At 37.0% G+C, this 26,590-nt stretch overlaps 1 protein-coding gene across 4 annotated transcripts in view; it reads right to left on the bottom strand.

The window, feature by feature from the left end:
• Positions 1–26,590, bottom strand: part of ATF6 (activating transcription factor 6) — a 212,420-nt gene that overhangs the window by 178,579 nt on the left and 7,251 nt on the right. For all 4 annotated transcript variants that reach the window (XM_082614999.1, XM_082615000.1, XM_082614997.1 and 1 more), the window contains exons 2-7: positions 22,428–22,492; positions 19,690–19,777; positions 17,623–17,729; positions 10,744–10,873; positions 9,947–10,150; positions 3,599–3,819 (exon numbers count right to left, since the gene is read on the bottom strand). In XM_082614999.1, the coding sequence (XP_082471125.1) occupies positions 3,599–3,819; positions 9,947–10,150; positions 10,744–10,873; positions 17,623–17,729; positions 19,690–19,777; positions 22,428–22,492 (815 nt within the window). The remainder of the gene's footprint in view (positions 1–3,598; positions 3,820–9,946; positions 10,151–10,743; positions 10,874–17,622; positions 17,730–19,689; positions 19,778–22,427; positions 22,493–26,590) is intronic.

The following is a 26,590-nucleotide window of genomic DNA, read 5'->3' as shown; positions in this document are numbered from 1 at the left end:
TCTGGAACAGATTTACTCTGGGTTCCTGAATGGCTTGGCCAGCAGATAGGACAGACTGATGTTTCTTTACTTGAAATAAACATTAAGTCAAAACCTCTACCAGAAAACTCATACTGAAAAGGCTTGGCTCACTTCCTGATGTGCTAGCCAAGGAAAAATAAGCAAAAAAAACCTCCGTGCAGGTTGACCAGAAACTTTATTCTAATCGTCTTTAGGTCTCTTGCACCAGACACACAGTACTTGAATCTTTCTTGTGTATTACTGTCAACTCTAAATTTTGAAAAGTAATAAGAATGCTAGTCAATAAATAATGCTTTAAAAAAAGCTAATACTTGTTGGTTCTATACTTTCTCATCTCACACATGCCCCAGTTCTTCAACATTGACTGAATTAGTCACCAAAGTTACATCAGTAAATTATTCACCAAAGTTACAGAGCACTCTTAAGAGTGCAAACGCAGAACAGACATAGTCTTTCACACCAAAGAACTTCCAAAGGATGTCTGGCTAAAAGACCAACAAATAATTAATTGAAATGTTTAGAGATTACAAAATGGGTCAGTGACATACAATGATTGCCAACATTAAGATGCTCACTATTCAGATATTAAGCCTAGAAAAAAAAAGACCTCTTCTGGTTTTTAAATACAATTACTATATCAAAGAATCTTAAATTAGAAGAAACTTTTCTATAACTTACCTGAACCTGTTCTAGATGAGTCCTCTGAAATAACTCAGAGCAATATCCTATTTTCCACATGACAACCTTCATTTCCTAGAAGATAGCTCTACTTTCAGTCTTCTCTCCTTCAGCTTACTGAATCATACCAACCCTTAAACCCTTCCTCTCCCCATGACATAGTTTCTAGACCTCCTCCCCATCCTAGCTATGTTCCTCTGGGCTGTCCAGTGATTGAATGTCATAATTCTATGAATGTAGACTAAGAATATATTAATATTTTTTAACAACTGTGATATACTGTTTATATTTTTAAAATATTTAATTAGTCATTATGTTTTTCAGGTCTAAAATATTTCATAATACATATTTTAAATGTCAAACAAATTACATAAAGACAACTTTGAATATTTTCTATTGCAAGTTCTATTTGAGAATATTATACAAGAAACACTCAAATTCACAATTGAAAGAGTATTAAAAGAAAATTTTAAGGGATCATTTTAAAAATCCTTCTTCGGGACAGAAATTATTTCAAGCATCTTATCTGGCCACAAAGGTATGAAACTAGAAATCAACCACAGAAAGAAAAATGGGAAAAGAACAAACACATGGAGACTAAACAACATGCTACTAAAAAAACAATGGGTCAACAATGAAAAGAAGAAATCGAAAAATACCTCAAGACAAATGAAAATGAAAACATAGCTTTCCAAAATCTATGGGATGCAGCAAATACAGTTCTAAAAGGGAAGTTCATAGTGATACAGGCCTTCCTCAAGAAACAATAAAAATCTCAAATAAACAACCTAAACTGCCACCTAAAGGATTTGGAAAAAAAGAACAAACAAAACCCAAAGCCAGCAGAAAGAAGGAAGTAATAAAGATCAGAGAGGAAATAAATAAAACAGAGGTCAAAAAATAACAGAAAACATCAGTAAAACCAAGAGCTGGTTTTTTGAAAAGATAAAATGGACAAACCTCTAGCCAGGCTCACCTAGAAGAAAAGAGACAGGACCCAAATAAACAAAATAAGAAATGAAAGGGCTTCCCTGGTGGTGCAGTGGTTAAGAATCCACCTGCCAATGCAGTGGACACAGGTTCGAGCCCTGGTCCAGGAAGATCCCACATGCCGCAGAGCAGCTAAGCCCGTGAGCCACAACTACTGAGCCTGCATTCTAGAGACCACGTGCCTCAACTACTGAAGCCCGTGTGCCTAGAGCCCGTGCTCCACAACAAGAGAAGCCACTGCAATGAGAAGCCTGCACAACCGCAACGAAGAGTAGCCCCCACTCACCGCGACTAGAGAAAGCCCACGTGCAGCAACAAAAACCCAACTCAGCCAAAAATAAATAAATAAAATTTTTACAACATCCTCTTTCATTCTTCTTAACTTCCTCAGTCCCCTGTGAAAAACATACTCTTTTTTTATTGGTTGTACAACTTTTTAATTGAAAATATCATGAAATATTTTTAGATCTTTGTTATTGTTGCTCATATACTTATAGTAGAAAATTTACCAAACACCAAAAGGAAAGAAAGATTACATACCCAACTTAAATGATTACCAACATTTTGCCAATCATGTTTCCTCTATCCTATGCTCATCATCTCCCCATAGAGTATTTTAAAGCAAATCCCAGCTTCATATCATTTCATCTTCAACTGAAACACACACTATGCATTAGTGCCTATTATGCCATAAGCACTGTGCTTACCTTTTTTAGTCCTCAAAATAAACTAACATAATAGTCAAGCTTAATCCTGTACTATCCATGTCTGTTCTCATGTGACACACTAATGTTCCTCCTTCATGTTTTGGCACACACAGTTTTCAATACCTATGTAAACTGTGGGAATTACTATAGAATTTCGATGTTCTACTTCCAGTAGATAATATTCTTTTGTTATGGGTCCTTACAATATTTCTGATGGAGATTACTTGGTTGTGTTTATGCAACAGTAGAGCAGTTTCACAACTAAATGGGCTACTGACATGCTAGTTAATAATTCTGGTAGACAGATGAGTCAGTAGTATGATAAACAACCTTACATAACTCACAGGATTTTAAAAGTACTTTGCAATACCTAAAGAAAAGGTGGAGTAGCAATATTAACAACCAGTAATATCCACTTTTATTTTAAAGAAAAGTTATAGGCTTTGCTTTCCCAATCACAATTTTAGAGAACCCACTTTTAGACTGATTATTTAACTTTCATTGAACTTTAGGACCATAATGTTCAATTACTATTTAATACATAACATGAGGTATTTTGTATCACTTTTAAAGAAAGCAAGACTTAGCTGGCAAGTACTATAACCAGTTCTAGATTGTGACAGATCTTAGGAAACTTTCTGTGATTCATAAATTACAAGAAGTCCCTACAACAGAAATTTTGAAGTTTTGCAAAGATGGGAAAAAACTAAATAATCATTAAGAAACAGAATTCCTAAGAATAGCAAGTTGTCCTTATGCAGTGGTGAAAACCCTTCAATAAGTCAAGAGGGAAGATAAATATAAACCCTGACTAAAAAGCAGTCTACATACTCTTATCTGGGGAGTTGCCAAAAACATTTCAATCAGGAAACATGAAAGAATCCTGTAAAATACTAGTGTATGATTGAGTTGGGGGTGACAGTCTGGAGAAATGTGATGAAAGGGTTCAAAGAAGGAATTAAAGAAGAGGGAGGTATGCATACTTCTCTTTTCGTCAAACCACTTCAGACTTTTTTTAAACCATTTCACTTAGATTCTAACATAATAAGCCTTACCCTCATTTTCCACCAAAGACTGGATCTGCAATTTCAGTACATTTGATACAATATAACAAACTTTAAAAAACAAAAAAGTGTTTCGTTCTTTTTTTTTTTTCATTTTTTAAATCAGGCATTAAAAAAGCACTAAGCTTCAAAACTTACATCTGAACCCACACTTCTCATGGTACTTTGTAGGACAGGTTTAGTCACAGAAAGTTTTCCATTCACTGGGCTATTTGCCACTGGGGCTGGTACCACATTCACCACGTGATTAGGTAGCTGTGTGGTTGCCCCAGCGACAGCAAGGACTGGTTGAGGAGGGGACAGAACTCCAGGTGCCTGGAGTTGTACCATGGTAGGCTGAGAGAGCACCACAGTCTGACCTGCAGCAGAGAAAAAAGAAAAGGAATCAGAGGGTGCACAACTACTGTGGCAGGAGAAGCTATTCAACATTTAGGTCTCTTCTGCAGATATAATAGGTGAGACCAAACGGAGGGATTTGAAACCGCCAATTAAAACACAATCAATAGCAGCACACATTCATACTGACTTTTGTTGTGTTTTTAATGAAACCGACTAGATTCATTCTCTTTGAAGTTATCAACGATGTATTTCCACACTTTTTTTCAGCTAACACACATCAAATTTGCTGTTATACATAGATTTCTCTAAGTATTAACCTCTGAAATTTATTAGTGCTAGAAGTATTTATCATATTACAAATATCAAACCTTCTATTCTGAACACAGAATCATATATTTTATTTTTATTTATTTATTTATTTATTTTTGCGGTACGCGGGCCTCTCACTGTTGTGGCCTCTCCCGTTGCGGAGCATAGGCTCCGGACGCACAGGCTCAGCGGCCATGGCTCACGGGCCCAGCCGCTCCGCGGCATGCGGGACCTTCCCGGACCGGGGCACGAACCCGTGTCCCCTGCATCGGCAGGCAGACTCTCAACCACTGAGCCACCAGGGAAGCCCAGAATCATATATTTTAAATTAATGGGATTTAGAAATACATATAACACCAAAAATATATGACAGAGATTCAGTAACTCAATACTTGGAAGAACCTGAGGCTACAAATATCAAAAATGTTAAAACCACTTAGCTAACACGGGAAACGTAAACCTGTAATTTAAAATAGTCTGCAGATAATATTGACTCCCCTACCCACCAAAATGGTCTACAAATCTTTTCTTAATCTTTACATTTAACCTTATTTTAAAATTATACTAATCTGAGGAAAATTAGTATCATTAACCTAAAGAAGGCTCATACAACTCATAACACTGGCCTGTTAAAATTTTTACTTGCCTGCTGAGTGTTTGCTTTCAGATCTGGCCCATTTTATAAGGTGTTGAAAGCCTCACCTAACATCCACAGCTGCTTGAGACTATTTAGCAAAATAAAGGTACTAAAGTAACTGGCAACTAAAATTGCATATAGTATATTTATACTCTTCTTTAAGGGAAAAAAACCATACTATACTTTCAGACAGTGTAACATGATCCATGTAAAACTCAGCTCAGTATTTCAAAGGATCAAGGAAAACTAAAAATCAAAATCATGCTTCAGAACACCTTTTAAGAACATCTGTCTTAGCTCAAAAAAAAAATCTCTTGTATAAGATCAAAGTCTTTATGTTTCAGAAGGCCTCAGAAAGCATATGAAAACTAGAATTTAATTCATAGCATTTTATCCCAGGTAAATTAGTAAGAAAGACCTAAAAATAATTTCACAGATTTGTAATATATACAATTTACTTGAGCATAAATGATCACTAAATATTTTTATCTTCTAATTTTCCCTTGGCATAATTTATTTTATGAAATGAAAACATATAAAATATGGAAGTGACTCATAAGCAGATATATATTTGCTTATGCCAAATATTCAAATAAAAATAATTAACAGGGAATTCCCTGGCAGTCCAGTAGTTAGGACTCTGCGCGCTTTCAGTGCTGAGGGCCCGGGTTCAATCCCTGGTCAGGGAACTAAGATCCCGTAAGCCATGTACGCAGCCAAAATGAAAATGTATAAGTAAAATAAATAGCATATTTATTTAAATAGTAAATGTTAAGTTTTTTAATTACACTTGTTGAGATATTACAGTCAATCTGGTACTACGAAAAGACATACTCATCAGAATGTAAAACTTAAACCAAGGGTTCCCACCCTGAATATAAGGACCCTTCTTTTTTTGTGTGCGTGTGTGGTACGTGGGCCTCTCACTGCTGTGGCCTCTCCCGTTGCGGAGCACAGGCTCCGGACGCGCAGGCTCAGCGGCCATGGCTCATGGGCGCAGCCGCTCCACAGCATGTGGGATCTTCCCAGACCAGGGCACGAACCCGTGTCCCCTGCATCGGCAGGCAGACTCTCAACCACTGCGCCACCAGGGTAGCCCAGGACCCTTCTTTAATAGCAAAAATATCATGGTCACCCAAGATGATCATGGCTGTCCTTTCAGTTTCTGTGGATTGAGAAAATACGTGATGAGAAAAGGCTATTAAGAATTTAGTAATGATTTTAAATGAATTCTGAGTTTAGTAATCAGAAGTATAACCACAAAATTTAAAAACATCAGTACAAAGATATATGAAACAAATTATTTATTCAGTCTACAGAAAATATGGATTTGCAGATGCCCTGCAAAAAGCCAAAGGTTACTATTACTCCAACCACACGTATCCCAGGGCCCACTGTCTACAGGTTGAGAACCACTGACTTAAACCAATACTTTGAGAAGAGCATTATCAGAAGTAGTGTTCCGCATCTTCTGAGTTTAAAAATTATGATAGGGCTTCCCTGGTGGCGCAGTGGTTGAGAGTCCGCCTGCCGATGCAGGGGACACGGGTTCATGCCCCGGTCTGGGAAGATCCCACATACCGTGGAGCAGCTGGGCCCGTGAGCCATGGCTGCTGAGCCTGCACGTCCGGAGCCTGTGCTCCGCAATGGGAGAGGCCACAACAGTGAGAGGTCCGCATACCGAAAAACAAAAAAAAAAATTATGATAAAAAGACCCTAAAAAACTAAACAATGTTCAATGAATTGCGGGATTATTCCAAAGAATAGAGAAGGTGGTAAACATAAAGAATTAAGTCATTTCAAAGAAAGGATCCTACTTCTAGCTCCAGTTACAGATTTAAAGTATTAGCAGTTAACACATGTAGATAGCTTTGTAATATTTCTTAAAGCTAATTGAGAAAAATAATCCAAGTCTGTAGTATCCAGTGTCTGGTTATCACCATCTCATTGCTGAAAGAACTGCAACACGGAGCAAGGGAGATGGAGCAATGTCAAGTCAAGGTCTGCGTACCAAATGTGGCTCCAAGTCCTACCAGGCCACTGATGCCTCCTTTTTTTTCCAAAATGCACATCAAGCCCTTTCATCCTAGAGTGCCTAACTAACCTCAAATTATTGAGCACCTAAATCAAAGATCCTATAAATATACTGGGCATGTTTGGGTTCAAGACAAAATGTGGAGAAACAACTAAATTTCCACGACAATGTGTTCGAGGTGACTTGTTAAACCTGACATGCTAGATGCCCACCAGCTCCCAAAATGCAGTGCAAAGGACTGTTTCGGGTCTTAAATAGTTAGCAGCTGAGCATAGTTACTACTGTTCCTAGTGTGGAAACAGTTAAAAAGGACATACCAAAAGGCTGTTTCTCCATTTCAGCATGCTCAAAACCTTCTTTGGCATTACACACAAATCCCCCTGAATGGACCACGGCTGGTTTCAATGCTGGATACTTTTGACTATGTATGAGTCACTGATAGTGATGGTCAGTTTCTTCCTTTTCAGTTACCTTCAAAGATTTCAAACTTTATATCAAACATTTATTGAATGCCTGCTTTGTCTAAAATAGTACGGCTGTGTGACAGTAAATTTCTCTGTGTATTAACTTTCTCATCTATAAAATGGAGATGATAATAATAGTACCTATCCTCACAGAGGATGTAAGGATTAAATAAGATGATGCACTTAAGCACTTAGAACAGTGTCTGGCACGTAATAAGAGCTTAAATGTTAGCTAGTATTAATTATTTTTATTATTATTAATTACTATTAACCTTCTTTTATGTATAATAATAGCTTCTATAAGGGTATTGCATGTATTATCAATTCATTAGTTCTCATAGTTACTGTTGTTTAACTATTGATATTAATTTGTTAACTCCCCAATTAGATAGAATTCTTGAGATCAAATACCACACCTCTGCATTCTTTTAGAGGCAATATACGATAGTGATTAATCAAACAGACTGAGCCAGACCACCTGGGCTCAAGTTCTGACTCTACTGCTCACTAATAGAATGACCTGGAACAAGTTATTTTACCTCTATCCTCCATTTCAATGATTTGTTACCACTATCTACCCAAAAAGCCCAAGACAGGATACCTTCCTCTCTATCCTCCATCCCCCTTTCACATGACCTAATCACCAAGCCCTGTGATTCTACACTTTGTAACATCTCTACGGTCTATCCTGGCTCTTCATTTCCATTGATATTCCAGGCTTTCGTCAACTCTCACCGGCACTACTCGTGCACGTCTTAATGGATGTATAGGACTTAGATGTAGAAGTAGGCAGAAGCTGTTTCAGGCAGATAGAATGGCATGTCAAGAAACGAGGAAAAAAGAGAAAATTTAAGGGACAATGGCCAGATTAGTTGAACTAAAAGATTTATAGAAAGGAGAGTTATTATAAGGTAAAGTTAGAAAACTAAACTGGAGCCAAACCATGAAGAATTTGAACTTAATTCTATAAGAATTACTTCTCTTTTAATGGCAAAATATTTACTTCTAATACTTATATCGATTAACTGTAAAATGCCTTTCCTATATTTCTCTTCTTCTTCCCTCCCCATTTTCAACTAAATGGAAGATATACACTTAAATCTATGTTATTACAATATACCTCTCTAGATTGTACTATAAAAACAGACAAGTGCCCTATATTAGCATATGTTCCCCCAAAATAAAACTGTCTTCAGATAATGGGAAAGCACTGAAGTTCTGAATAATGTATGATTCAGGTTTCTAAAACTGATAAACTGCTCAGAGAAGTTTCTCTTCTTGCTATAGGTAGGAACTTCTATCATTCAAACACAGCCAATGGTCTGCTAAGAGCAAATTCTTACGAATACCCCTTGCTTTACATACTGGTCATATTAATATAAACCTTTTACTTTTTATACACATGTCTTAACAGCTTATGGGAACTATAATGAAGTTCTTCACAAGTTTAGATTCTCAGCCTTTGGGAAAACACAGACCCTTTTGAGATGCTGATGAAAGTTTTGGAGACTATCCCTAGAAAAATCCACAAATAACATACACTAAATCTTGCATTTTATTTCAAGGGGTTTATGAACACTTAACATCCATTCACAGGCCACAAGAATACCCATTCTACAGGACTGCTATTTTTCACATGAAAAAGGCAGTAGTTTTCACCCTGTCCTAAGAGGGCAGGTATTTCAGGTTTGTTTGGTTGGAGGCTTTTTGGTAGGGATTGGTGGATTTTCACAGATCCATCCAGTCTCTCACCTAGTTCTTTTTATCAATGTCATATTGTCTATGACCATGGAACAGAACAAAGATAACAGAGTACCTGGAAATCAAATTTATGACCTTGCCCTCATTAAAACCATGCTCCAAAGAAATGAGCTAACAATCCATAGCTGGAAATACAGCCATAAATGTAACACTGGGTATTTATTTACAACCCATTCCCCATTGACCCCAGTCCTACTTGGTACCAACAAGCTAAATCCAGGGAAAGAACGCTGCACAAGTTTCCCTTTAGTCATGTGTACACATATCAGTATAAGTACAATGATGAATAATCTTCCCAAGAGATCTCTATGTGCAAATGATTCCTATATCTGAATAGTACCAAATCCTCAAACTTGAACTTCTTTCAGTATAGACCTCAGCTTCTTGTAGACTCAACTATGGGAGGCCATCTAGTGGACAAAATATAGAAACACACATTCTTAGCTACTTGAAGACAGAGTTTCAGGTTTCTTCTTAATGCCCCATACAAGATCATGTTACTAAACAGTGCTGCCTCCTCAGAGATCAAGAGTCTGACTCTATTGCCAAAACTGAAATGGACCATATTATTTTAAATACTGACTCCTCCTTAAAAACAAAAAAGTTCATGGACACAAAAATCTCAGAAAAAAATGGCACCGAGAAAGTTTCCCAGATTTTCTTCTTCATTACAAGTGGTTATATAAAACCACAAGCCTTAGAGACAGGCGCTTTCATAATTAAAACTGTGAGAAAAAAGAACTATCAGATGTAAATAATCTTAATAGCTATCTCCCTTGTTAGGATAGGAACCACATCTCTACAACATCCTCAGAACCAAGGACAATTCTTGACACACAGCATGTGCTCAGAAATTATACCCTGAATTAAAACAAGTCATATGACACAAGCCTCAGTGGCCTCCAATTAAACATACACAGCCTCAAATTCCATTCAGGTACCTTTAGTGGGTGCAGGATGTATACTGATAATTGGTTGCTGCTTCGCCAATGGCATAAGTGTTGGTAGTGTTTGAATAATGATGGTTTTTGCTGGAACACTGGGGTTTGTTTGAGTCTTGGGTGCTGCTGGAAGTAATAAAGGCTTGGGCTGAATTGAAGGTTTTGAACTCATCTGAATTTTTTTCTTTGGAGTCAGTCCATTTTCTGGAGAAAAACCAAACAAACCACAAATCAGTTTAAGGGCAATTAAGCAAATCCTAGAAAGCAGATTCTATTATACACCTTTCCCTAAACATTATCTTGACCTCTGACTACCCTTACTGAAGTTTAGGCATAGCCACTCTATATCTTAATGGACCGAAGAAAAGTCCTCAATCTGAGGTCTTCCTTTTTGACCAAGCTGCAGCTTTGCCAAAGCGACACGTGAACCAGTAAAGAAGGATAGCTAAATCCCCTGAATAAAGCATCGAGGTGAATAAGGTTAACAAATGTCACAGCCAAATGGCCCTCACATTCAATATCTTTAACTGAAACTTTGAAATTTCTCCTGAAGATGGTGGGGCCCTAAATCTATTTAAAGTATCATTCACCTATAAAGACAAAAACAACCAAAGAAGATTATTTCTTCCCTTTCCTCTCTACATTAATCATCCACAACAAACAAAACAAGTCCACTAATTTAAAAACAGCAAGCCAGCTTAATAAACATACACTTAATCCAACATTTTCTTATAAGAAATGGAGCCTAAACTCAGTCTAAAAATAGAGATAACAGAAATTAGGAGATGGAGTAATACCAGTTTTGCTCTTAGGACTAATGATGGGCTTGTCTTCCTTCAGTGGCTCTGCTGAGGAGGAACTATTAAAGCTTTCACCATATAAGGAAAAGGGAGACATCTGGGAAGTAGAAGACAAATCCAACTCCTCCTGTAGCAAAATAAAACAAAACAAATTCATGCAGAAGAATACTATCCTTGAGCAGAAAATTGCTTAGAAAGAGAGGCAAGATCCATATATAAACAGAGAAACACTTCAAGACAACTTCAAGGCAAAGGTGTGATATATTGGAACTATATCTATATATGAAGTACTAAGAGATGATGGATAAATCAACATTATCCATCTATACTAAAGGAAAAATAACTAAAAATGAAGTATGTCTATTTCATTCTCTTATATGAAAGATATGACTCACTGATCTGATCTGCTTCTACATTTTCTCCCACAAATTTTATATGTTACTTGTTCCTAGTCATATAAACATTTAGTATCATTATAGAGTTACTGTTAAAACACTAATATCTTTTCCCCACCATCTCTTATTCTATCTTACAGGAATCTCAAAAGCAAATAATTCTCACTATTTGTATCCTTTTCTATTTCTTAACACTGCCTTTGTCCCGAATGTTTTGAAAGAAAAACACTGAAAGGAGCAGGGCTATTTTATTTTACTTAATGGGTAAACTAATAATACAGAGGGACTTCCCTGGTGGTCCAGTGGTAAAGAATCCGCCTTACAAAGCAGGGGACATGGGTTCAATCCCTGGTCAGGGAACTAAGATCCCACACGCTGCAGGGCAACTAAGCCCACATGCCACAACTACTGAGCTCACACGCCTCAACTAGTGAGCCTGTGTGCCACAAACTACAGAGCCCACACGCTCTGGAACCTGGGTGCCGCAACTACAGAGCCCACACACCCTGGACCCTGCGCGCCACAACTAGAAGGAAGCCCGCGCGTGGCAACGAAGAGCCCTCGCGCCACAATGAAAGATCCCACATGCCTCAATGAAGACCCTGTGTGCCACAACTAAGACCCGATGCAATATACAAAAATAGTATTTAAAAAATAATAATAAATAAATCTTTTTTAAAATACAGATATATAAATACTAATATTTTCTAAAAGTCTTTTAATATTCAGTGGATCTGTCTCATTTTGTTAGAATAAAGAAGCTTAACATAGGATAAAAGTAGCATTTCAATTCCAAGAGAAAAAGATGTTATGTATAATAATGGAATGGGCACAAATACGTAAATACATACATCATACCATCTTCAAAAGAATCTATAAGATTACTGAAAGAAGAATTAAGAGAATACTTGTTTACTCGCAGCAGGATGTAGGCTCCCTTACATCAAAAAATCCAGAAGCCATAAAGGAAGAAGAAATAGATTTGAACAAATAACAATTAAAATATTTTATAAGAAAAAATAGAACATAAACAAAGTTAAAAGATACAAATGGGGAGAAAATATTTGCCAAAAATGGATGAAGGAAAGAAACCACCATTTCACTGAAAAGGAAATGCAAATGGTATCCAAAGGCAAATTTAAAAGAAAATCTTTTTTTTTTCAATCATCAGATAAGAAAAAGTTAAAATGACCCGAAAGAGCATACGGGAGAAATGGTCATCCTCAGTAATGCTGTTGAGAATGAGAATTGTTTCATTCATTCATACTCAACACCTATTCAGCATGTAGCCATAAGCGGGGCTGTAGGAACCTTACAGAGTATATTATAACAATAATATACTTGGAAAAAAACCAAAGACTATGAGATAACACAGGAGGAAATGATTATCTTCATGGCCTTAGATGCTTACAAGGTATTTGATAAAATTCAGCAAAGATTCCTCATAAAAGTCCTAAAAAATAAGGACTGGAGGGACACTTTCTTAACATTAAAAAAAAAAGCTATGCATAATTGTATAGCCAAAGTCATACTTAATGGCAAAATATTAAATGCTTTGCCATTAAAGTCAGGACAAGAAAGAAAGAATTGCTTTTTCTGTAATTCTAGCAAACATAATTATACTAGAAAATGAAATAAAAGGAATAAATATTAAAATAGAAGAAACAGAAGCGCCTTTGTTTGCAAGGTGATATGCTGTCTACTTGGAACACATTTAAGAACCAACTAACAAAATTTTCACTATGAAAATATTGTATTAATAATCACTTAGAGGGTTTCCCTGGTGGCGCAGTGGTTGAGAGTCCACCTGCCAATGCAGGGGACGTGGGTTCGTGCCCCGGTCCGGGAAGATCCCACATGCCACGGAGCGGCTGGGCCTGTGAGCCATGGCCACTGAGCCTGCGCGTCCAGAGCCTGTGCTCCACAACGGGACAGGCCACAACAGTGAGAGGCCCGTGTACCGCAAAAAAAATAAATAAATAAAAATAATCACTTAGAAAATATAATTAAAAATAGTTCACTCATAATAGTAACAGCAATTATAAATACCTTGGAATTCATTTTCTAAAGAATGTGCAAGACTTATATGAAGATAACTATAAAACTTAACTGAGAAGCATAAAAGAAAATCTGAGTAAACAGAGAGACATATAATATTCTTTAACAGAATGATTATAAGGGTGATACAACTGGGAAAATTGGTTCACTTATATAGTGCAAATTAAAACTAGATTTGTACCTAACACTTCATATTAAGGTCAACTCACAGGCCCACAAGGGGACATTTTTGACAATGTTCACTGTGGTGTAGGTGAAGTGTTGTGTAGTTACATGCAACAGATTTTGATGTAGACAGAGCAATATGACTTGATCTTAAATAAACAATGTGCTAATTTTGAAAAGTAAGAAATAAAGAGACCTGATATAATAGCATTTACATAAATTTAAAATACGTACACAAAACTGAAATCAGTGAGAAAAAGATGAGCTTTTTAATAAATGGTGCTAAGGACTTCCCTGGTGGCACAGTGGTTAAGAATCCACCTGCCAATGCCAGGGACAAGGGTTCAAGCTCTGATCCGGGAAGATCCCACATGCCGCGGAGCAACTAAGCCCATGCGCCACAGCTACTGAGCCTGCGCTCTAGAGTCCATAAGCCACAACGACTGAGCCTGCATGCCACAACTACTGAAGACCGCGCACCTAGAGCCCATGCTCCACAACAAGAGAAGCCACTGCAATGAGAAGCCTGCACACCGCAACAAAGAGTAGCCCCTGTTCGCCACAACTAGAGAAAGCCTGTGCACAGCAATGAAGATTCAACGCAGCCAAAAATAAATAAAATTCATTTTTTAAAAAAAGAATTGATTTAATAAATGGTACTGGAACAATCCTTCTGATAGTCATTTGGGAAAACAAAAAACTTGGATTCGTATTTCACATCATAAACCAAGATAACTCCAAATGGATCGGAGATCTAAATATTAAAAATAAAACCTTATGAAAAATATATATTAACACAGTCACTTAGAAACTATTACTTCCTGAATAATTTGATCCTAAGGCCACTAGATGGAGCAGTGCAAGACCAGCATCCATGCAGAGAGGCAGGCTGGTGGAGTATTGGAGTCTAAGGAGAGGAGGTAGGGGCAGGCAGCCCAGCACAGGGAGTCAGAGCAGATTACCCTGCTCATATTGGGTCAGCTTGATGCAGGTGTCAACGCCCAGCACACAGGAGTCAGTGTGAAAGGACCTGCACTGGCCAAATCCAGGATAACATAAGAATCAGAATAAATAGCTATAGTAATGGGTTATAATCTGTTGAATAAACTAGGAAACGATGAGTCCATACTGATATAAACAAATAAATGAATAAATTTAAAGTCTGATGAGAAACAGGTTATTTTTACATAGTTTTTTTTTTTTTCTTTGCGGTACGCGGGGCTCTCACTGTTGTGGCCTCTCCCGTTGCGGAGCACAGGCTCTGGACATGCAGGCTCAGCGGCCATGGCTCACGGGCCCAGCTGCTCCGCGGCACGTGGGATCTTCCCGGACCGGGGCACGAACCCGTGTCCCCTGCATCGGCAGGCGGACTCTCAACCACTGCGCCACCAGAGAAGCCCTACATAATTTTAAAGTACCTCCTCATAAAATACTTATTTTGGGCAAAGGAAGAAAGAGCAACTTCACAGTGGAATAGCCTGGCAGACACCACCTTAATCAAATGAACAAAGTGAACCTCATCAGTAACAGGGCAAATGAAAATTGTGTGCCATCACATCAAAAGTAAATCAGACAGACACAGCATCACTTCCGTGATATTCCTGCCACAAATACAAAACCTGAATCTCATCCTGAAGAAACATCAGACAAACCCAACTGAGGGACATTCTACAAAATAATTAGTCTTTAATCTCCAAAAGTGACAAGGTCATGAAAGTCAAGGAAGAATGAACTGTTTCAGCTGAAGGAGATTAAAGAGACAAGACAATCAAATGCAATGTGTGATTCTAAACTAGATCCTTCTGCTCACTAAAGGACATCTTTGGGACAACTGGCGCAATCTAAATGGGAATTGAAGATTAGATGATAGTATGGTATAAACATTTATTTCCTGATTTTAATGGTTTTATTGTGGCTAGAAGACATATCCATGCTTGTAGGAAGTAGACACTGAAGTATTTGGGGGTGACAAGGCATCAAGTTGGCAACTTACTCTCAAATGGTTGAGGAAAAAAAGAAGTTCTTTGTAATGTACTTGTAATATTTCTATAAGTTTAAGGTTTTTCAAAACAAAAAGTTAATATAAGCAAGAAAACAAGAATAAAATATTATAACCTATGAGTGGTGAAAACCCTCCTTTGAGTAACAACAACAAAAAGCAATAAAAGATTGATAAGTCAGCTATGGAGAAAATAAACACCAGAAATAAAGCTTAAAGACAAATGACAAATTGGAGAAAAAACACTTGTACCTTATTTCACAAACTAAACACTAATAATCCTAATATGTAATTAAAATTGAAGAGAAAAAGACCAATACAATCCAATAGAAAAGTGGACAAAAATTTGAACTGATTGTTCATAAAAAGAAATGCAAATAGGCCTTAGACATATGAAATATACAAAAAGATGTTTAACCACACTTATAATAAAAGAAATAGAAAACAAAACATGCTGTGTAGTGATGAAGGGAAAATTGGCCCTCTTACATACTGCTGGTCAGAATACACAACCGTACAACCTGTGGAGGGAAATCTGGCAATAAACAGTAACATTAAAAAAGTATTCACCCCGATCTCAGCAATCTCTCTTTAGGAGTATAACCGGAAGATATCCTGGCAAAAATATGAAGTGACTTATGTACATAGTTATTTATTACAGCATCGAGTCTAGAAAAGACCGAAAACAACACAAATGTTCATCAATAAGGAAATCACTGAATAAAGTATAATACAGTCACACAATGGAAGACTATGCAGCCATAAAAGGGAATGAGAAAGATTCTATATCCTGAAATTGGAGTTACCTCTGGGATATACCACTAAGTTAAATAAGCAAGGTGCAGAGCAGGGTATGTAGTATGCTACCTTTTGTGTAAGAAAGGATGGAAAGGAAAGAATAGGATAGAAATCAGGCTTCTGTGAATATACCTTGTTATATATTAATACTTTTGACTTCAAAAGTAAATTAAGTTTTTAAAATTAAATCATTGGAGAAACTGTGGGACCACAGAGAACTGCCAAGAGCGGCAATCAGAGAAAAGCTTCATAGAGAAAGTAATTTTTGAACTGGGACTTAAGGATGAATAGGAGTTTCCCAAAGAAGAAAAAAATGAGGCTATTTCAGGCAGAAGGAAGAGCATGTACAAAAACCTAAAATGGTTAAGAGCAGAGAGCTCGCTGCTCTTGTCCATGGACAGTGTTTGGCACAGTTCCTGGCACAGTTGTTGAATGACTGGAGCACACAGGAGCTCTCAGGGTTAAACCTAAGGGGAGTGTGAAGGGAGGAACAGGAAGGATAGTGAGAAACAAGACTGGAAAGGTAAACAGGAGCCAGAACATGGAGGGCCTAGTACACTGGCAATTTGAATTTTGTCCTTGTAAGGGTTGGGAAGGTTTTAAGCAAAAAACTGACACATCAAATTTGTGATTTTGAAAAATTTCTCTTTGAAGATTCCTCTGCTAAGAAAGGTTTGGGGAGTTAGGAGGCAGAGAGACCAGTCAAAAGTCTATTGCCTTAATCCAGATGAGGTGATGATGGCCTGGTGTGTGTGGAGAAGATGAATCTTAGAGATACTAAGTGGATAGAATCATCAGGATTTAGTAACTGACTATATGGAAATTATGCCAGAATGAAGATACCTCAATTTACAACAGATATAATTCACTGAAACAGTAATTTGAATTTTTCTTCTTATATTTTTTCCTTTCCCCATTCCAAAAAATACCTAAAGCCTTTGGTACTTCCTTTTCCTGGCCTCAGAGCTTTTGTCTAGATGAAGAGCAGAAGCATTTTTAAGGTGCTTTTGTAAAAAACCTTATTAGCACATTCAAAAGGTAGTACTAGCTTTCCTGAACTAAGGAGACCATTCTAGGTTACATGGCTAAGGAGTTACAGAAAGAGACCATCTTACAGTCTTCTATGTCCTCAAAGAATGTATATTCTAATGGGGAGTAAAGAAGGTAGCAGGGAGAAAAGACAATAAGTCAATAAACAAAAAAAAAAAATATTGGGTACTGGTAAGGTGCAATGAAACAATGAAATTATGAAGACAAGAACATAAGGGAAGGAGGGCAAAACCAAAGAGACTAACAGCTTTCTAGCTCCCTCAAGGCCATTCCTCAAGATTCAGCTTCCTCAGGATTAAATGAGATAATAGGACGTATATTAGCACTTAATAAATGTTAACTGCCTCCCACACATACATATTTTCCAGATTCCATTGTAACCAAAATCACTGTAAAAGACTGGTTACTTACAGGAACATGCTGAGTTGAAGAATAAGAGTCCACTGACTGAGGAGGTGAGATTGAACAACTTGAGGAGGCTGGAGAAAGTGGCTGAGGTTCTGCTTTAATATCTTTAACTGAAAAACAAGGGGCAAAAATTTTCCCACTGAACAATATAAACTCAGAATGAAATGAATAAGAAAGAAGGTAAAATCTGCTTTTAAAATTCAATGATATAGAAGCTAAGGTCACCAAAATATATCATCAAGTGAAAATTCAAGAGCAGAAAATAGTAACTCTAGTATGCTTCCGTCTGTGTAATAAGTTATACATGTGTATACTATTGTACGACTAGCATCTGCATTAACTCTCTTGAAGGATGAACGTAAGAAATTGATGACAGTGGTTGTCTCTGGGAAGCAGAACTTGGTGGCTGAGGAACAAGAGCCAAAAGAGACACTTTTCTACTCTACAGACTTTTTGTACCTTTTGAATATTATGCAATATGCAAAATTATAGACTCTCCCCAAAATAATTTTAAAACATAAGAAACAGGAAAGAATTATTCTGAAAAGCATTTTTGACAATACAATTAAAACACAAAAATGTTCCTATCTTTTGAACTATGTATTTTTTAAAATGTGCTGAGTAACTATAGCCTAGGTGTTCCTAGGTGTCAAATTTATAACAGGGTAGGAATGGGGAAGAGAAGAATCTCTGTGGCAGATTGTGTTTTCCAAAGTTAGGTGCAAAATATCTACCATATCTCATGATCTATAATGTGATTTTGCCACTTCCCCATCAAGAAGTAGCCACTATTTCCTCCTCCGTTTGAATCTTGGTGGGCTTATGACTTCTTCAATCGACAGAGTATGGAAGTAATGCTATGTGAATCCCAAGGCTGTGTTACATTAGGCAATGCAGCTTCTATTTTGTGTGTTGAAACACTCACATTTGAGCCTTTGAAGTCTGACTACCATGAGACCGCCAGGCTGTGAGGAAGCCAGGCCATATAGAAAGGTGACGTGTAAGCACTCAAGTTGGCAGTCCTAGTCTTCAAGTCATTCCAGACCAGGCATCAGACATGTGAGTGAAGAAACCTTAAGGTAATTCTAGCCCCCAGTGTCAAACTACCTCAGCCTTCAAATCTTCCCAGATGAGGTCTGGACACCATGGAGCAGAGACAAGCAATTCCTGGTGCATGCTGTCCAAATGCCTAACCCACAGATTCTGGGAGCCTAATAAAATGGTTATTGTTTTAAGCCACTAAGTTTTAGAGTAGTTTGTTACACAATGGCAGGAACCAGAACACTGGCCTTGTGTAGCTCTTATTCTGTGAGGGAAGACAGGAATTGAGCAAGATATACAAATACATAAAATGAAAGGGAAAAGGAAATGCAGCAGTGGGGAGGACTGCAATTTAGATGGGGAAATGTGCTGGTTATTTACACATTGTCTCTCAGCTCTTAAGTCTACCTTCTATAGTCTGTGATGCAAATTATTAATACATGTCTCAGCTGGCTTCCTTTTAGGTCCTGTCAATAGCGGGTACTAGAAGGATGCTGAAAGGTAGAAGGGAAGAAGGGATTTCTTCATCCTCCCATCAGCTTCATCCCAGAAGGGACAGTTTGCTCCAGGTTCCAGCTTTTTTCAGCACACCTAAAACCCACCTCATTGGGCCCCTTAAAGATACTAGCATTAGCCAGGTAGGGTCTCCTCCTCAGATGTGTATACACGGGACCCCTACACTAAGGTCCTAGGTTCTAATAATCCCAAGCTTCTTCCCCTTGATTCCCTAAATTCTGTCTAATTCTCAGATAGGTTAATCTCTTAGAGAGTATTACATATAATTCAAAATCAATATTTCTGAATAATAAAATTTTTATTCATTATGTGACTAACACATAACTATGAAATTCTTTATATCTATTTTGGCAAGAAATTTATGTATGCCTTGCTACACCAAAGTAGAATGTAGTCCCTGGAAATTTTTGGCCTACAAAAGTAGCCCAGTAACCCCACCTAATTTTGACTATTACCAAACTATAAAATAATATGGACCCATTTAAATTTTTTATCAATGAAATAAATCATTACCTGTACAGAAATGATTGTTGATGTCCCAAATGCCTGTCTCCCAAGGCATCAAATCAAAATCAAAATCAAGATTATCAAAATTATTTTCCTGTAGGTTTCAAATCAGTAAAAGAATATTACAAGATTAAAATATATACATCCAGAAATCAAACTAACAGATGCAATTTGCCATAAATAATTGTGATTACCCAACTTAGTAAAAATAACTTTCTAAGTTAATCAGTTCATCTTGAAAATACATCTTGGATAGCTTAGAGATAAACAAATTTAGTTATTTTAAGCACAGTAGTAACAACTAGGAAGGAGGTATTGAAGTCAACATCTATCTGAAAGATTCCGTTGGTCTCATTCTTTTCAGTGGAAATAGACCTTTACAACAGTCACAAAATATGTGCTTTGTCATAAAGGAGATCCAGCAAAATAAGTTTTCCCCATTGCCATTAAGGAAAAGAAGTCACAGCAAATGCCTATTTACAATATCTCTATATACAAGGGAAAGAATACAGATGTATCCAAAAGACATGCAGGAATCATAAAGAGACTTTAACTGAAACTTCAAATATACCACATATTAAAATGCTTGTGGGAGAAGGAAGAGATCCATAGGAGGATGGGTAATTTTATACTTTTTACTGTTCTGTACTTTTCAAATTTCTAAAATAAAATTTCTAAATTTTTTTTTAATCCTAGAAGATAAAACTAAGTTTCTCAAATAGGGGTCAGTAAACTTCTTAGAGGGGCTCTTAGTTTCTTTTCATTCAGATGACAATTTTTTAATTTAAATATAATCATATTCTGGGTCTTTGGATGACCATCTTATACCATATATATTAATAAAGAACTGCCACATGATTTCAGAGCCCTCATATGAGTTTAAGATTAAGACAGTACCACAACTATTTTAAATGTTTAAGGTTACAGAGATAAGAACAGAAGTAAACTTAATATATAAACAGTACAACAAAGTTAAAAGGTAGTCAATATTAACTTAATGTGACAGATAATAAACAGCAAGAAAGCAAGCCTCAGGAAAAAAATAAAGATTAATCTAGTTATCAATAACAACAATTTGGTAATAATTTCTAGAATATTATCATTTCAAATGTCTATTCTGTGGTTTATTTTTATTGAGAATGTAACAGAAGGAGAGAAGAGAAACTTTTCTTATCATACTGCCCTAAACTGAGTAAATATTATTGCAAATTATATAAAGAGAATGTGTGAAAGTTCACATTAAAAAAAAGAAAAAACTACTTAAATTATGAAAGAACCACCTTTTAAATCAATCCTCTTTGCTTTTTTCTCATATTTGAATCTAGATATCAAAAAATTAAGCAGCCTCATACTTTCAGCAACGAAAAATCTTCAAACTTTCTTAGTCTAAGTAAACTGAGGAAGGATATTTGCCTGAGTGCTAGCAATACTTTTTAACATGTTCAATAGTGGCATGACCAACTTCGAGGATGCTTCATACTCAATCTTCAGACAAAAAAGTCAAATACATTTTACAGCATAAGAATTTTATCTGGTTGGAAATTTCACAGACCCATTTTATGTAAAGCAAAACATACTGGTACTTATATACTCTAGTTCTTCAATGACTTCTCAAGGGAAACTTGTACAGCCATGTGAAAGAAGAATGACAGTTTTAAAGCTAGAATGGGCCCTCTGAAACCATTTAATCCAATCTCTTATTTTATACCAGAAAAACTAAGGAACTGAAAGATTGTGTGACTTGTTTGAGGGAACAGAATGTTAGTTATAAAATCAGGATCATATTTCCCTGAATCTTTCAAATTTACTATATTGTTTCTTGATGATGTTAGGCTCTGGAGGTTATGAAAAAATACCAGTTGCTTAAGCAACCAGCCAATATTAAAAGCCAATTTAGTCAACAGACAACACTGTAAAGCATCTCACAGAGTAAATGAAACCATTAAAATCTCATGCATTGATTTTAAAAAATATCATGTGTTTCACTCCCTTCTATTGATTCATGGTAAAACAACTGCTAAATTATTCTTTGAGAAATGTCTTAAACTCACTGAGCAAGCTTTATTTTTATTAAGGGCTTAAAAAATAAGTGATAAATATTCAACCGGATTGATATGCATATAAAATCACTCTGTTCACTTGAACTACTTCCCAAGTCAAACAGCACCTCATCCATTAAAGAATAAGACAAAGTAAGAGTTCAGGCCAAACAGCTTCACATATACTAATCCAGAAAAGAAAAAAAAAATCTAAAATATTTTTGAGAACTTAAAGTGCTATAATAATAGCTTTTACGCATACTTCTAACCACTCAAAGGCAAAAAATAAGGACATTTCTAAGTTTCAGAGCTTTCAACATTAAGGATACATAACTTTTAAAAAGGAAGTTGGTAAGTTCTCTTAACTAGATCCATGACACACATACTCCTTAATATCACACTGTTTCCCTAAGCAGCAAAATATCTGTAAAAACCAAGAGGTAGGCAGTTAAGTAACTTTTCCAAGGTTACCCACCCCTGGGGCCAAAGGTAGACTTAGAATACAAGTCTTCTCATACCAAGACCAATGCAATTTCTACAATCCTACATTCACTGACTACAAAATGGCTACTAAGTTTCATACTTAATCTTAAAAGTTATTTAAACTTAAATAACTAGCCTAAATGTGTTATCCTGAAATCTTCTTGCAATAATTAAAGATTAAATATCACATTATTCAGCATTTCTCCTCTAATAAATACTTACATAAGTTTCATTTGCCGCATCCAACTGCAAGTCATCGTAGCCAAGTTCAGCAAAGAGGGTAGAATCTTTGGACAAAAGAAAAGAATACATATTTATTGTTAATTCAATGTTTTGACAAAAGAATAAGCACTGTATCCTTATGTCAGCTCTATTAGGGTTTCTCATTAGCCATTACTATTACTGATAAACTCTAGGAGTGTGAATGACAACCAATTCAAAGCTGGTTTCTAACATATGTATTGTTTTCCACATAATTTTTATCTTGTGAACTAAATCATTATACCAGGGATTAAAAAACAGGTTTTATGTCCTGTCATGTCATGTTGGACTAATTGGTAGTGACTTCCTGGAACATTACTAACACAAATTCTGAGGCTTCATCTAGGTTCAGCACAAAAAAAAGTGACGTGGTTGATCAGCAGTGATGACAGGAGAGGAATATGGCAACACATGTACCAGGTATTTGCCATCCTTGCCTTAAGTTAGAGGTACAACCAATTTTCTATCCAAACAATAAAGAACTCACTCATCTAAACCATTTCATTTATTTCAACAAATCTAACTATGTTCCAATTTCCTAATAAGATTTCCTTATAAACCGAGAAATATATGAACACAGGTCAAGGTGCTGATAAGGCCAAAGAAGACTGATTACTGTATAATCTGTAAAGTGTCTATTTTCTTTAACATTTTCAGAACTTCAAGCACTTTGAAGAGTTTCCCAATCTAAGTCTGCCTTTGTACTCCCTACTATCATGCCACTGAAATTTGCTCTGGTGATTTCCTTACTTCACATATATAAGAACTACACTGCAAGTCTCTCACTGACTTGGTCAATGGTAGAAACATTTCACCAGCCTAAAACAAAATAGTACATAGCACATTTTTTGTGTGTAGTGATAATGAAAGGTTATTCATATAACTCTCAGAAAAGGACTACCTTAAACTCAGCTGCAGAGCAAAACAAAACAAAAAACCCATATAAGTAGATGACTGTGGCTATGTACCTTATACACAGGCGAAAACTCCTTGAAAGAGTTCTTATCTGCTGCCTCTCATTTCTCTCCTTCTTGAACCTATTCAAAGCAAGCTTCCTCCACCAACACATACACAGGCATACACATCAGTTATTATGTCACCAATGACTTCTCCTCTGCTAAATTCAATGGTAAATTCATGGTCCTCATCTTACTCTCAACAGCATTTGAAACAGTTGATCTTTTCATATAAATTGAAGCATTTTCTTCACTTGGCTTCCAAATTACCATACTCACCTGGTTTTCCTCCCACCTCACTGGTTGGCCCTACCTTACTGGTTATTCTTCATCTTCTTAACATGAAATTGTCCCTGGGCTTAGTGCAAACTTTTCTATCTATTCTACTCCCTTTGTGATCTCAGCTGAGCTCATGGCTTTAAATAGCATCTATATGCCAAGGATTCCTAAATATACATCTCCAGTCCATACCTCAGGACGCATGTACACAGTGAGTACTCTACGTCTCCTCTTGGATATCTAAAAGGCATCTCAAACTTAACACATCCAAAACTGAGCTTCAAATCATCCCTCACCAAACCTCCTACTGGTTCGTCCTCATCTCAGTTAATGACAATTCAATTATCCCAGGAGTTCAGGTCAAAAACCTTAGGAGTCATTGCTTACTTCTCTTCCTCACTCTCTGTATTCAATCTACCAGTAAATCCTGTCAGCTCTGTCTTCAAAGTATGTATTGGTAATCTGGCATCTTACCTTTCCTTTCCATTCTTCCTTCCCTTTCCATCTTTCCGTTCCTTCCCTACTCTTCCCAACACAGAGATGTCAGCAGAGCAAGGAGGGTGGTGGGGTTGTGTGTGTCATCCTGTGTGGCAATGTGCCTGGTACCCAAGGAAATAGGATGGTACAGGAGGGGAGGTGCCTTGTGGAGGTGGCAGCATGCCTCAGATGCCAAAAAAATGGGGCAGTGGGAGGAGGAACAGAGTGGCAGATGTAAGAAGCAGCCTGAGTGGTTAGGAGAGTGATAATACCGAACAAATGTGTTAATTGATGGAGCAAATGATAAAATACATTAGAGCTAGGTTTCTCACTGTCTGAGAAAGGATTTAGAAACGTGAAAAGGGTAGAGAATAAAAGAACCCTAAGATGTTGCACTGGAATTAGAAGTATTAATACGAACACATTTTCTTAAAATATTCATACACAGAAAGAATTATAGATGTTTGTATATGTGTGTACACATATACATACATGTATGTCCTAATTCTGTCTGCTAACAGGTCCTAGAAACGAAGACATCCCACAGCACTGAAAAATCGTATGTTTCCAGACCTTGGATACTGAATACCATCCTCTACTAAATGGAAGTCCACTAAAGGGCTCCTTAGAGAAAGAGCTGATTCCAGGGCTTAGGCAGAGAAAGTGCAAAGTAGGCCTGGGAAAATCTTGTTGTGCCAGAAAATAAGGAAATCCTCAGAGAATGATGGAAACATGTCAAAAGAACAAAGGAGCTGATATGAATGGACTCTTACTGGTCAATTCTCAGAAAATCTGAGCATCAAAATAAAGCCAGATTACAACCCATTGAATCAAATAGGAATTAGTGAGCTCATAATGAAATAAACAAAGAAACAGAGAAAGCTTTTTCTTACAGTATAATGTCAATTAATAAATGTACACAGAATGTTAAGAGAGAATCACCATTTGGCATTAGAGTGGTAGTTGATATAAGCTGGAGTTATCAACAGAGGCCAGGGCTGGTGAGTGAAGGTTTAGTAAGGGATAGGACATTGGTGGCATTCAGATTATCTCCCCCAAAATACTGGGTTAGCCAAAAAGTTTGTTCAGGTTTTTCGTAAGATGTTACAGAAAAACCCGAAGGAACTTTTTGGCCAGCCCAATACGAATCAAATGTAAAAGGGGAAATAGTGACTTTACAGTGGAGAAATCCAGCAGATACTAACTTGACAATGTGATCAAGGTGAACATCACCTTGGAACAGGTCAACATAGTGTGCCTCTATCATTTCTCTAGCATTCCTGTCACGGGCTCATGGCCTGATTCTGGTCATGAGGAAACAGTATATAGACCTAGGTTTAGAGTCATCTTACAGAACAAAAGACCTGTATTCTTTAAGACTGTCAAGAATACAAGAAACAGGAAAAGACTAAGCAACCATCCCAGGTTGAAAAACTCTAAGGAGACATGAAAAGTAAAAGTAATGCATGTTTGCAGGTAGGGTCCCAGACTAGAAAAAGAGCCATTATTAAGACATACAGCAAAATATGAATGGTATCTGTGAATTGGATACTAATGCTGTATCAATGTTCATTTCCTGACTGGAAGGAGTGTATGACAGTGATATAGGAGAGTATCCTTGTTTAGGGGAGGAGGAGATACACACTGCAGTATTTAAGGGTAATGAGTTAACAACACATTTCACTCTCTTTTTCTCTCTCTAAAGAAGGAGAAATGGGGCAAATACAGTAAAATTTAACAATCAGGGAATCTGTGTGACAGGCATGCAATAGTTCTTTGCACAGTTCTTATAACTTTTCTGTAGGTTTGAAACTATTCCAAAACTTAAATTTTGAATAAAAAATATACATGGGGAGCTTCCCTGGTGGTGCAGTGGTTAAGAATCTGCCTGCCAATGCAGAGGACACGGGTTCGAGCCCTGGTCCGGGAAGATCTCACATGCCGCAGAGCAACTAAGCCCATGCGCCAAAACTACTGAGCCTGTGCTCTAGAGCCTGCGAGCCACGACTACTGAGCCCATGTGCCACAACTACTGAAGCCCGTGCACCTAGAGCCTGTGCTTCACAACAAGAGAAGCCACCGCAATGAGAAGCCCGTGCTCGCCACAACTAGAGAAAAGCCCGTGTGCAGAAGAGACCAAACACTGCCAAAAGTAAAATAAATTTATTTAAAGAAATATATATATATATATATATACACATATGGGTATATACACATGCATATGTGTATGTGTATATATCCACAGTCAACCACTTCCATTATCTCCACTGCTCCCATCATAAATCACTTGGAATAATGCAGTAGCCTCCAAATGGTCTCTCTGCTTCTGCCCTTGACCCTCTTTCAGTCTATTTTCAACACAGCAGCTAAAGTGAGCCCATAAAAACATAGGATGTTATTGGGAATCAGGAT

Source organism: Mesoplodon mirus (genome assembly GCF_964341445.2).
Source record: "Mesoplodon mirus genome assembly, chromosome: 3".
NCBI lineage: Eukaryota > Metazoa > Chordata > Mammalia > Artiodactyla > Ziphiidae > Mesoplodon > Mesoplodon mirus.
This window is presented reverse-complemented; position numbering and strand designations above follow the sequence as displayed.